The sequence below is a fragment of the Dasypus novemcinctus genome, chromosome 2 (genome assembly GCF_030445035.2).
Source record: "Dasypus novemcinctus isolate mDasNov1 chromosome 2, mDasNov1.1.hap2, whole genome shotgun sequence".
Lineage (NCBI taxonomy): Eukaryota > Metazoa > Chordata > Mammalia > Cingulata > Dasypodidae > Dasypus > Dasypus novemcinctus.
Window position 1 is genome coordinate 36,696,399 of NC_080674.1, and position 13,181 is coordinate 36,709,579.

Consider the following 13,181-nt stretch of genomic DNA (forward strand, 5'->3'; position numbering starts at 1 on the left):
CAAGCATCACTTCTGATTATTATATGGTAGATTGTTCCAGTTATACAATCATTCATGAGAAGGGACCAAATTCTTTCTCACCTGGGATGTGACTCATCTGGTGACATACTGATCTAAGGGTGGAGTAGGAGGGAACCTAGAAGAAGTGTGGGATGAAGAAACTGACACTCTTCTTCAGGATGCTAAACTCCAGGGTAACACTGGTGGGTGGTGTTACAGTAGGAGGAAATGAATCACATGAAAACTTGAATGAGTTTGGCTGTTTATTGGTGCCCCACAAAGGCAGGCTATAATACAGTCTGGTTTTAAACACTGAGGTACACAATGAAGCACCCCTTAATGAGGTTGGGGAAGGTGGATGGACAAAAGCAGCACAAAGATGCAGGAAGGACAATAGATTGGCCCATATGTGCCTTACAACCTCTTTGGAGGACAATGATAGGTAGAATTGTGCTTCCCCAACCACGTTCTTTTTTAATGACACACCTTAAAATACTACTACTACCAATAACAATGACAACAATACTTGAATACAAAGAACAGGAGTATCATAAAATATGCTGGCTATGTTGTAGCACCAGGCAGTTTATGTCCTATGATCTCTCCCCTGAAAGTGAATCAATGTGCAGTGAGCCTCAGATAACTGTCTCATGGCTTCTGCTTGAAGTTAGGAGGGAGAAGAGTTATGACCTGCAATCGCTCGGGAAGCCAATGTGTAATTTCAGAGTCTGGATGATTTTAGACAGTTGAATGGAAAATTATGACCTGAAACAATTTAGTCCCTCAGATTGTATTTCGGGTACTTGATGAAGGTTAATGATACCATTCACTGACTATCTGGAAGCAACATATTGACAGAGTTGGGATGCTTGCAGAGACTTGATGTCTCAAGAAATTGAATGGTAGTGGGCTCTTGTTTAAGAAAATCCATCATAAAGCAAATCATTCCTACAAATGGAAGCAATTCCTTCCATTGCAAAATTATTTCCTGTTTTAGAAGATGTTCACTATTAAGTTTCTTTTTTTTTTTTTTTAAGATTTATTTATTTTCAATTCCCCCTCCCCCCCAGTTGTCTGTTCTCGGTGTCTATTTGCTGCGTCTTGTTTCTTTGTCCGCTTCTGTTGTCGTCAGCGGCACACGGGTCAAGGAGGCCCGGGGTTTGAACCGTGGACCTCCCATGTGGTAGACGGACACCCTAACCACTGGGCCAAGTCCGCTTCCCTATTAAGTTTCTTGAAATACACTTATAGTTTCTTTTGGAGTGTTGAATTATGCTTTGATGTCCAAGAATTAAATTAACCCACAACTTTTCAGAGGAGAGCTAACTCTACAAGGGGTAAAGGCAAAGTAAACCAGACTGAGTTACGGCACCATATGTATTTAAGCACCAGGTTCCATGGCAGCCCTGTCTGGTCTATGGTAGACATGTATCCAGTGACTCTCACCATACTCACCACTTGCTCATTCAAGGTGGGGAAATAAGAGGAACCTGGATGAAGTAAACCAACAATTCTGCTGCATGCCCCTTTCTGTGAGCATGAAAGAAATGGGGAAGATGCCATCTAGGCTTTTTCCTTTAGACTCTCCTTGTTCATCTGGGCCCCTCTGATATTGCAAGCACAGATACCTGTCAAAATACTGACAACCCACAGCTGAGTGATTGTCAAGGCATCATCCAGGCTGCCAGATGATTCCTAGAGCAGGGGTATCACTGTCCTGGAGTCCACAATGACACCTGTATGCCTCACAACTTTCACAACAGAGCCTCAACAGAGTGAGTGAATACCCAGGATGCATAATTAGGGGCCAGCTTTCTGCCACTGAAATGACTAGGAGGGAACAGCTGGCCAGAGCCTCCCTTCCAACAAGTCTACCATCTTCTCTAGCACATGGGTCACAGATGGTGTAATCCTTTTTATGTATTTACAAATCTGGCCTGGTTTAGTTTGCTGTGGTCAGTAGGAATTTGAGTTTGTTCCTGAGTTTGGTAAGTCTGGCCATGCCCAAGTCTCTGATGACATGTATTTGACTCTAATAGTACAGTACCAGGTTAAGTTAAATCAATCTGGCTTACTTAATTAATTCCCCTGAAAGCCTTCACCACACATCAGGCACTATTTTTGCCTCATTAGAAAAAATCAGATTCTCCTCCACTGATATCACTAACAATTTAAACATAATCTACTATCTAAAGCTGTTATTTCACAAGAGATTGTCAGAGGCCAGCAATGTTTATATTTAAAGGCAGAAAATACAAGAGTGTAATTATTAGGTAGGAATAAATTCCCCGGCTGCAGGTAAACATTTCTATTTTCATCTTATTTATGGTCTACCTTGAATTTCAGCCCAACCCCAGTGTTTCATTTTACACAGGAATTTATCAGAGTAATACACATTAATGGTTTGTAAAAATAAAAAGCACATACTATAAAATTTAAGCTCATGGTATCAAAGCGATAGAACTGGCATTGGCCAGCAACACCATTTAACAGGAGATGCAGATGTGGAATTTCACATATACATACCCCCTTGTACATCTAGCTACACGTTTATATTAATTCTGCCACCATCTGGATATTAGCACCATTTTCCAATAGCACCGTTCTGCTGAATGGATAGATAATTGAAGAGGGATGTGGGATACTATGTTCCATGCTGAATATCAAGTGTACGTGTGGATGAATCTGAAGACGTGCTGCCCATTATATCATGGTCATATCCCTGCTTCCCCTCTAATAATAGCTGGTCTCAAGGCCTTTCTCCCCTTGGGCGCTTTTCCCCCTCATGCCCTCACCCTCTCTCTCCAGATTCAGTTCATGTCAGTGCTTCCCTTTAGAAACTACTTTGCCTGAAAATTTGTCCTGAATTTGAAGCCACAGCCTAGCCTGACTTCTGATGGATGGTAGGAACATCTAGAATAAGCAATTTTATTTCAGTTTTGGAGATGCCTTGGACTCACTAGATCCCCAAAAAGGGAAATATTTTCTCTAGACTAGGAGTTTGTACAAAGTTCTTGTACCTAACACAATTTACCTAGTTCTCTAAAACATTTCAATCTAGAGCCCCATTTTCTAAAGGGGGGCAGGTGAGGACTGGCTGCAGCTATGAAACTGTCAAGGTCTGTGTGCATAACCCCCTGCAGCAAAATGAAGAGCCAGGCTTGAGCTGAGGGCTCAGGCAGGGAATGTGCAGAAGGAAGACGGATCCATCGCTCTTCTGCCAAGGAGCAAGAATTTACCGGGAAAGTGAGAAGAATAAACCCCACATTCCCTTCATTATGCTAGCAGGAAGTTGATTTCTATTGTTTTGTTTTAGAAAAGTTTTTATAGAAAGTATTCTCAAGTCAGAAATGTTTTCTGTGTAATTAACCCAAATCCCTGAGGCCACAGCTCATGCCTGTTCCCTCTTCTTCTAGAGTCTCAAGGTAGGACAGGAGCCCAGATACGGGGACCTACAGGGATGAAGGGACATAACCGGCACTTCTCTTCCTGCCGTAGTTGAATACTAGGTGAAGAAAGTGGTCCTCTGCCTGGATGAATTAAAGGGATGTTCCTAAAAGCACCTCCATGGCATTTTAAACAGCAGCTGTCCCAAGCAAAGGGGGTGGGGGTGTGTGGTAAGGATGACTTCACTAAGGCAAATTAACAAGATTATTTGTTCTCTGGATAACTGAGACTCCGTTTCCTGGTACTGTTGAGGTAGCATGGGAAAAATCTGGCGACTTTGTTTTTACCTTTTAGGGGAGGAAAAAAAATCACGTCACAAACCTGCCTAATCTGGCACCTTTCCCAGGAGCTGAACCCAAGATGCAACTGATTCTCCTGGATAATTCATTTCAGCGGGCAGTTAAGAATTATAGTTCTCGGCCTCCTGTGATGGACATTTTGAGACTAAAGGAACACAGTGGAATTTTCTTTTCTTTTCTTTCTTTCTTTCCTTTTCAGACCTGAAATACATCAGTTGAAACCTCAATGAAGTGGCCTCTGGAGCTGGAACCATTCTGCATTCAGCAGGCTACTGCAGTCTTTGGAGGACGGTGGCTCCCTCTGGACTTAGAGTGATTTGGAGTTTTGTGGTTTTCTTTGCCTGCGGGTGTGGAGGATGTGTGCCTGGGGACATGAGAGGCAGCACTGAGCCCTCACGGTGGGCATGGAACATTTTTTCATGGTTTTCAGTGTCTGGCAGAAACTGGCTGATAGCTTGTCCTTGGTACAAAGTATATCTGTGAGAGGAGAAAAGAAGAAAAAGCAAAGATTATGCTTTGTAGGTGAGTGAATACATCTTCTGTTAATGTAAGAAAGGTTCCATAAGAATTCATATTAACAATTTATATTCCATGAATAACTTTTATGCATCAGACACTATACAATGTGCTAGTGCAAAACCAAATTATCAGGCCCAATTCTTTTCTCTACATAGTGCAATGTTTTACATCCACACCCTTGTGTGATTGCCTGGTGGGTGGAGAATACTTCCCCATTCCTTGACTTAGGGCCCAGCCATAGGACTTGCTTCGGACAATGGGATGTTAGCAGACATGATTCCTATAGGGCCTTGCGGTGTGCTTGTGAGGATGCCTTGTGCTGACGAGCTTCTGCCATCATCATGAGAAGAACTTGTCTCTGCAGCCCCTGGAGGATGAGAGACATGAGGAGGAGACACAGACCTAACCTACAGATTGGAACAAGGCCAGCCAAGGCCAGGTGAGATCAGCCGAATCCTGGCCTGCAGAGGCTGAGCAAGAATATGCAATTGTTGTTTTAAGCCCTGGAGTTCAGGGGTGGTTTGCTATGCAGTACTGTTAAGGCAATAGTTGAAAACAATGTGTTAACATGCATCCCTTCATTCATCTTCACGGCAATTCTATAAGGCCAAGACCACTGTTCTTTCTATGGTACAAATGAGGAAAGTAAGGCCTAGCAAAGTTAAGAACTGCCCAAGGTTTTCCAGCTAAGTGGCATAACCAGGATTTGAACATAGGCAGATTTGACTCCACAGCCCACACTTCTATCAATCATAGTATTCCGAGTGCTAAGCATAGTGAAGGACCCAAAGTGAAATAGTTTCAAACTCTGCTTGAGTGCCTCTCAGAGCTTTGGTTGCTTTTTTCCTTGAGAAAGAAAAGATATTTGAATAGTCCTAAAGAAAAGCACATTCAATATTGCAAAGACAGATACAGGCCATGCCATTATATATCTTGCCATAACCTACAGAATTGTGTGGGAGAGAGTATAAACTACAATATAAACTATAATCCATGCTTAGTGGCAATGCTCCAAAATGGGTTTATCAATTGCAATGAACGTACCTCACTAATGAAGGATGTTGTTAATGTGGGTAAATGTGGGTGGTGTGGGCTGTGGGGCATATGGGAATCCCCTGTATTTTTATATAACATTTATGGAATCTAAATATCTTTTGAAAAAATTTAAAGAAAAGGAAAGCACATTGAAAAAAGATGCCTGTCCCTTGTTAATAGAACAGTAAAAGTAGAAATGAAAGTAATAGCCTCTTTACCTAAAACCTGTTACAGTGTTTTCCTCACTTTCTGCTTTCTTCACCTTCAAGTCATTAAGGCAAAATATGTTTTATATCTCTTCAAAACTCATCATTCCCTTGACTTTACTTTGCCTTCTTTGTATGAAGAAATAAATGTCATTAGCTGCTCAAATCCCATTTTGTGTGCAAGCTTTAAATGCACTTGAGAATAGGTAAAATAGAATGCTTCTAATACCCAAATCCTCAGCCTTCAATTGCATAATCTTTCCTTCTTAGGTCTTTTTTTAAAGCCTAATATAAAATAAGTATCTCCTAAAATCTCCCAGGAGACTTTCGTGCAAGTTCTGAAAGTTCAGAGAGAGTATGTTTTGTCCTATTGTGGAACATCCCCTCGAGCTCTTCCTCTCCCCGTCCCACACAAACTAGCTGGCATTCTCTATGGGGTCTGGGCCATGCGTCATGTGAGCTGCTGTTTGGAACATGGCAAGGCTTCCTTCCCAGGATTCTGGCTTTGGAGCGGAACCCAGCGCGGAAGCCCAGGTGTTGCAGGGCCACCCCAGTTTATTAGCGAGCCTCTCCTTAAGCCCTTGTGGGTGGCAGATGGAGAAGGTGCATCTGGAATAGCTCTTCTTCCACATTCTTGAGTGAGGACTCTGGGCTGCTCCAAGGAAGGAAGAAACAGGAAGTGTGAAGGCTCAGTTTGCATCCCCTCTCTCCTGGCTACTTTTGGCCATGCTGGTCCACATAGTTCCTTTCTGTCCCAGCCTTCAAACTTGCATTAACATTTTATCACTTGCTCAAACATGGTACCACCCTTGTTGTAAATCATTGAACCAGTAGCAGGACTCAGTCCAAAAGAAGGAAAGGGCTTCTTAGAGGCCCCTGAAGTCTTAGTAACAATAATAATACTTAACACTTAGCACATACTAGGCAAGTGCTTGACATACTGTGTATTAGCTCATTCAATCCTTAAAGAGTTTTACTTGTAGGTCCTTCTAGTCTCTTCCTTTTAAAGATAAAACAAATTGAGGGTTCCAGAGAAGGTAAGTAACTGACTCAATGTTGCAAAGCTGGTATTTAGACAGTGGTGCTAGATTTTGAATACTATCTTAGTACCTCTAAAGCTCTGCCACAAAGAGAATGGAACTCTTGTACTGTTGATGGGGGTCCTGCCTGCCCAAAACATCTTCATTTGCTCAACAGGGAGGTCCCGCCTTGTCAGATTAGTTCAACATGTAAGTGACTGAAAGAGGCTCACCCAAGCCCAAGTTCTTTGCCTGATCTTAGGAACCGTGAGATCACTAACCCTGCTTTTAAAAGGTCCTTAGAGCCCTGGAAACATGCGGAGTCCCATGGCCCTCAGTGTGTGAGAATGGGGGACTGCAAGAGCAGAGGATACTGATGGCCTATATTGGGAGCCTGTTTTCCAGGCCTATGTTTAGCAGCTCATTTAGACAATGACTATGAGCCCAACATCATGGCAGGACTTAATTACACCAGTTCTCTTTATTATTTCAAAACAATGAAGGCTTGTTGAATTCATCCAGCCTACTGGATTGCAGCCCTGAAGTACACACAAAGCTCATAATTAGGGGCAACTTGGAGAGGAGATCCCAATTTGCCTTTGCTTATTCAATAGAAATTATAGTTGGACATTTAAAGGGACAGTTATAGGCCTGCTCACTGGCTGTTGGCTGTGTCTAGGTTCAAAGGATAATATTTTGCCCACAATTGGAAGCTGAAAAACAATTCCTGTGCTGTTGACAAATACAGGTTCCATAAAACTTTACAGTTCTTGACCTTAGGAATGGTTCTTACTCATTTCGGTATCCTTAGGTTTTAGCACTTGTCTGAGATATATTTTGGGATCCATAATATTTGTTGAATACATGGATGAGTGGAATCCTATTTACCTGAAGAATATTCCTCAGTAGAAAATTTGCTGATTCAAATGGTCTTTGTAGCAACATTGTGTCTTAAGTACAATCCCTATTACTTTCCTTATTCTTTTTCTGGCCTTCTCAGCCTCTCACTACCCAGATAATAAAAGAAATCCCAGAAATGGTATGCATAAGGTTTTTTTAATTGATATGAATGCAATACCTAGAACATAGCTGATATTGTGTAAATATTTCTAGTCTTTTGCTTGATGTTTCATTTAACACAGATAACTTGGAAAAGGGTTTTGCAATGGCTTCTATGGAAATGGTAGTGCTGAAATAGATTTTAAATAATTGAAAATTCAGATGGTACCTAAAAGAAGTAAGATGGCCTGGAGAAAAGTAAACCTTTAAGAATTCATACCCAGTCTTACAAGAGGGACATAGGGAATATGTTTCTTTTGATAGCTGGCTGGATGATTTATTTTCAAAGCATTTTGGAGGGTACAGGGGTCATGGTAGGTGATTGGATCCTTAAATCAAGGAATTTCTTGCAGCTTCTCTTTGATGTTGCTTCTATGTAAGAATGGTTTTGACTTCATGAGAAGCCAGTAATTAACTTTTGTTGTCCTGATAATTGTTGTTGCATGGAAATCACTTTTGCATTGATTGCCAGCCAAGTACTAGTCACCATCTCTTCAGTGTGAGATTTCAAGGTTAAAAATACCAGGTATGCCCTTAATCTAGTTTTGATGATTTTAGACTGCATTGTTCAGCAATAGGACAGTTAAAGACAATCTACACATAATTTTAAAATAACCCATAAGACTTAGGCTGCTGCTTCAATAATATGAAAAATAACACAATTCAGCAGGACTCCATATCTTACTGTAGGAAATTGTAAGCATGGTGCATAGTAGGTGATGGGATAAAATGAAGTGAAAGAAAGAGTGTCTTTGGCCCCTTGGTTTAGAACAGAGCGTATCTCGAATTATAATGTTTATCCAAATCACCCTTGGTCTTTTTAAATGCAGATTCTGATTCAGTAGGTCTGGGGTGAGGCCCAAGATTCAGCTTATTCGCTGGCCACAACATCTCCTAACTTCCCTTGAACTCTGTACTTGAGTTAGACATTTTTTTTTGCCATGCTTTTCTTTCTGGTTATTTCAGGAGCTGATAAGCTTCTCCTGAAACCTCTTCCATGACCTTTCTACTTATCCTTCACTTCCTTCACTTCACTGGAGGCTTTCCTACTCTCCCCAGATTAGGTCTGATGCCCTTTCTAAGCACTCTAACCTCGTTTCTCATTGTCTCCCTACCTGGTTTGTAGTCTTGTTCAATTTTGCATCTAGCACATAGTAAGTACTCAACAAATGTTTGTTGAATAAATGTTTGGTTTATAAATAAGCAACCCCTTGGGAAAATCTTCTCAGGATATTGACATTAACATTAGTCTCTGTTGAATGCTGGTACTTAGAACACGGAAGGAGGCAAGAAGCAGATTTACAAACCACATATTTCACTACCATTATCTGTAAGAATCTTTGGCAAAAATCTACCATGTACTACCAACATGTTGCTTTCTCAGGAGCAGCATGATCTTAGTTGGCATCTCACCATCAGTTCTTTAATTAAGGGTAGAGTAAATTCATCGTGACCTTCTGGATCTCAGTTACTGGACTACATTTACATGAGGCATTCTTCATGTCATGACTGATAAAACTATCATCAGTCTTGAAACTATGAAGAACATCACTCTCCCTGCTGGAGAACTTTCTTCTCTAGGTATTTTATTTAATTCAGAAATCTCACAAGCCATTGAAGCCCAAAATATCAAGGGAACAGACATTAGAGTCCATGGTTGAACCCACTTGTTTATGAACCCGGGACATTCTATTGAGACAAAGTGATTTGCCCAAAGAAGGTAACGAAGCTGTTTAGTGATGGAGTTTTGTTCTTTTTTCCCTTTTTCCTTTTTAAGTGCAAGGCACTTTCTATGTAATTAAAATCTTCACAACTCTGTAAAATTTGTATTATTTTTACCCTGATAACTGTGAGGAAACTGAGGCTCAAAGAAGTTAAATAGCTTGTCAAAGTCTCAAAGGTAGTGGCTGTTTGGGGATGCAAACTTAATTACTGTCTGGTTCTCAATCCTGGATTCTTTCCACCTCTGAAGATGTCTGGCATTGGAAAAGAAAGCTGGTCCAGAAGTCAGGAGACCTGGTTTGGAGTTCTGGCTCTGATATATATTCCTCCACCATGTAATCACAAATAAAACTGTCTTGGCTGTTGTGTAACATATTTAAAATGAATAAGGTGAGCATATAATTTATCCTCCAAATTGGGACACTTTTGGAAATGAAGGGTGAAAGTAGGAGACAACGTGTGGTTAGTGTTCCAGCATTGGATCCTTTTTGTCCATTTTCTTACACTACCCTTCTTCCCACCCAATTCCCCAATTTCCCTGTTCTTTAGCCCCTAATACCTAGAGACCCTGGCTTGTCTTAGAGGGCTGCCTGCAGGCTACAGGAGCAGCTTTGTCCCCCACATAGAGCTTTTAGTGCCTGCAGTGTTGGGGTGTGAAAGTCCAGCTTGCTGGCCTCAGGACTGGCCAAGTGGGAGGCATAACATACACTCCAGAACTCCCCTGCAGGATTGGGCAATCCTCACAGGGCTGTGTGCGAGATAGTGCCTGGGCTGTTTCCTCACCTGACCAGCCCTGCTTCCCCCATGTCCTTAGTGGGCTTCCCTGCAAGCACTTCCTTAATAATCACCTGCACCTCCACCTCAGGGTCTGCTTCTGGGAACCTGACCTAATACAGTGGGCTGTGAATAATTTTGCCAGGAAAACCAGGATTCTCCTGGACCAATGCTCATGTGTGGTGCCTAAAATGACAGAAATGGACTAAATGACATATTAAGATCCCTCTTAGCTCTGAAGCAAAAGCTTCCAATTTTATGCCTCTCCCCACCTCCAGTCCAGGGGCTAGACCCCACCCTGCACTGCCTTCCAGAGAAGGATCTGATAGAGACCCTCCGATCAACACAATGGCTAGTGCCTCCCTCAGTGGCAGTGTTGACAGCAAGTGTAGGTAGCTGTTTTACATCCTGGTCCACTGTGAAAGCAGAGGGTAGTAGATGGTTTTCTGGAATTCTGGTTAACACAGGGATAAAGTTGAAGCATCACAAGCAAATGGTCGACAGGACCTTCAGACCATTCCTCTCAAGAATCAGTTGTCATGAGGTGGTAGAGCATCCCAAACAAACCCAGCCTGCTGGGGAGAACGTGAAGGGAAGGTGCTCCGCCTTCTGACTGGACTGTATGTGCTAGAGATGTAAGGCCACCGCCCTGGTCCAGGGAGGGGCTTATACCTTTCACAAAGGCTCCCTCTCTCTTCTCTGTGGTGCCAATAAGCCTTACCCAACAGAATCTTTCCAACAGAGCAGCTGGAGCAGCCCTTAAATGAACACCATATCTCGCTAAAAATGCTCCAGTGGCTTTTCAGCTTAATTACAATGCAATTTCAAGTCTTCGCCATGATCAAGGCCCTTCACGCCTGGAATTCTGCTCCCTCTCATGTCTTTTCCTACTGCTTGTCCTCACGCTGGCTGTGCTATAGACACACGGGACTCACTGCTGTTTCCTGAAGGTGCTAAACCCACTCCTGCCTCAGGGCTCTGCGTGTGCCATTCCCACAGCCTGGAAAGCTCTTCTTCCAGAAAGATGTCACACTCCTTCATTTTACTTTGTTATCAGCTTAAATGTCACTTCTTTAGCAAGCTCTTTGCTTTCACTCTACCTACACTGACCCTCCTCTCATGCTGCTCTCTAGTCCCTCACTTATTTTCTTTTTCTTTTTCACTCAGATAAACCTGTCTTTCAGGTTTAAATTTTTTTTTTCTTTATACGAATTACCACTATCTGACAATATAGAGCATAACTTCTTTTCCCCCTGTGTTATAGGTTGAATTGTGTCCCCCTCCCCCCCAAACAGATATTCAAGTCCTAATCCTCAGGCCCATGAACGTGACCCTATTTTGAAATAGGGTCTTTGAAGATGTGACTTGTTAAGATGAGGCCAAACTGGATTGAGGGCGGGCCCTAATCCAATATGACAGGTGCCTGAATAAGAGGGAAATCTGGACACTGAGATGAACAGACACAGGAGGAACGTTATGTGCAGAGACGGACTCGCTGCAGTGTAAGCCAAGGAATGCCAAAGACTGCCGGCAACCCCAGCAGCTGGAGGAGGCAGGCGCAGTTCTTCCCCCGAGACTTCAGAGGTGCGGGTCTCTGCCAACACCTCGATGTCAGGCTTCTGTCCTCCAGAGAGAAGAAATTTCGGTAGTTTTAAGCCACTGGGTTTGTGGCACTTGGCTATGACAGTGCTAGGAAACCGAGACACTTGACTGTCGGCCTCCCCTTTAGAAGCTAAGCTCCACCCTGGCAGGAGTGCTCTTAACCCTGGCGCTCGAGCGGGGCCTACCCATGCAGGTGCCTCATAAATGTCTGATGAATGCATGGAGCAGGTTTGTGAGCAGCAAAGATGGGAAGCCTAACTTGTATTTTTGTTCTTTTGGGTGACTTCCCTGCCTCCCCATGTCCCCATACCACAGGTTAAAGGCAACCTGGGAAAGACATTAGCAAAGGTATTTTGATGCTTCTGGTACTAGAATTTCTGAATTTTAAACTGTTGTCTTAAATGCTGCCAGGTTTTATGTATGGCTATAATTATTCAAGTCCCCTACCTCCATCCCCAAATCTGTGACTAATGCTGACCTGTCGCAGCATTATTTATAGTACAATCCTAGATTATTTAAAAAGGTCAATTATAAAGAATGTGATACACCTGAGAGCTCTAGTACCCGGGTCAAAGGCCACAGAAAACTCCTCCACTTATTTCCAATATGTGACAAAACTAAAATTGGAGGTCTCTACTGCTCTTTCTTCCCCAGACACAATGTTAGAGATGTAGAACAAACTAAATAAAAATCACCGTAGGGAAGTGGATTTGGCTCAATGGATAGCACGTCTGCCTACCACATGGGAGGTCCAGGGTTCAAACCCAGGGCCTCCTGACCCGTGTGGAGCTGGCCCATGTGCAGTGCTGATGTGCGCAAGGAGTGCCATGCCATGTAGGGGTGTCCCCCACGTAGGGGAGCCCCATGTGCAAGGAGTGCACCCCGTAAGGAGAGCCGCCCTGTGCGAAAAAGGAGCAGCTTGCCCAGGAGTGGCACTTCACACATGGAGAGGTGACACAGCAAGATGATTCACAAAAAAGAGACGGATTCCCGGTGCCACTGACAAGAATGGAGTGGACACAGAAGAACACACAGTAAATGGACACAGAGAGCAGAAAACGGGCAGGGGGGGCATAAATAAAATAAAAAACTTAAAAAAAAAAACCACCGTATAGTTCAAAGAGCAATGTTCAAATTCAGACCTGCTTGATTACAGAAAACACAGAGTATGTAGGATGGTAAGACATAAGGAAACTGCAGTAAGATGGAAATGAAATCCTATATTCATCTTAATGTGTTTCCACTGGAAATATTTTAAGTGTTTTTCAGTTTATTACTTTTCACTTGATTAAATGTTTTTTTGCTGTTGTATTAAACCATGTATGTTTCAGCTTAACAATAAAAAAGGTTTATGAAAAAAAAGAGAAGCAGAGAAGGAAGGAAAACAAAAGATCTGGAAAGTCCACCAACTGATTCCAGAATCAGCCAGTTTCAATCCAAAATGATAGCTGGAGAATTGTCTTCAAGGGCACATACCTGGGTATACATGACAGCAGGCA

At 42.6% G+C, this 13,181-nt stretch overlaps 1 protein-coding gene across 1 annotated transcript in view; it reads right to left on the bottom strand.

Annotated features, from left to right (window-relative positions):
- Positions 1 to 250: 250 nt before the first annotated feature.
- ADAMTS12 (ADAM metallopeptidase with thrombospondin type 1 motif 12) overlaps positions 251 to 13,181 on the bottom strand; it is a 392,811-nt gene continuing 379,880 nt past the window's right edge. Inside the window, exon 24 of the mRNA XM_058307631.2 lies at positions 251 to 4,223. Within this exon, the coding sequence (XP_058163614.1) occupies positions 4,054 to 4,223 (170 nt within the window). The 3' untranslated portion in view covers positions 251 to 4,053. The remainder of the gene's footprint in view (positions 4,224 to 13,181) is intronic.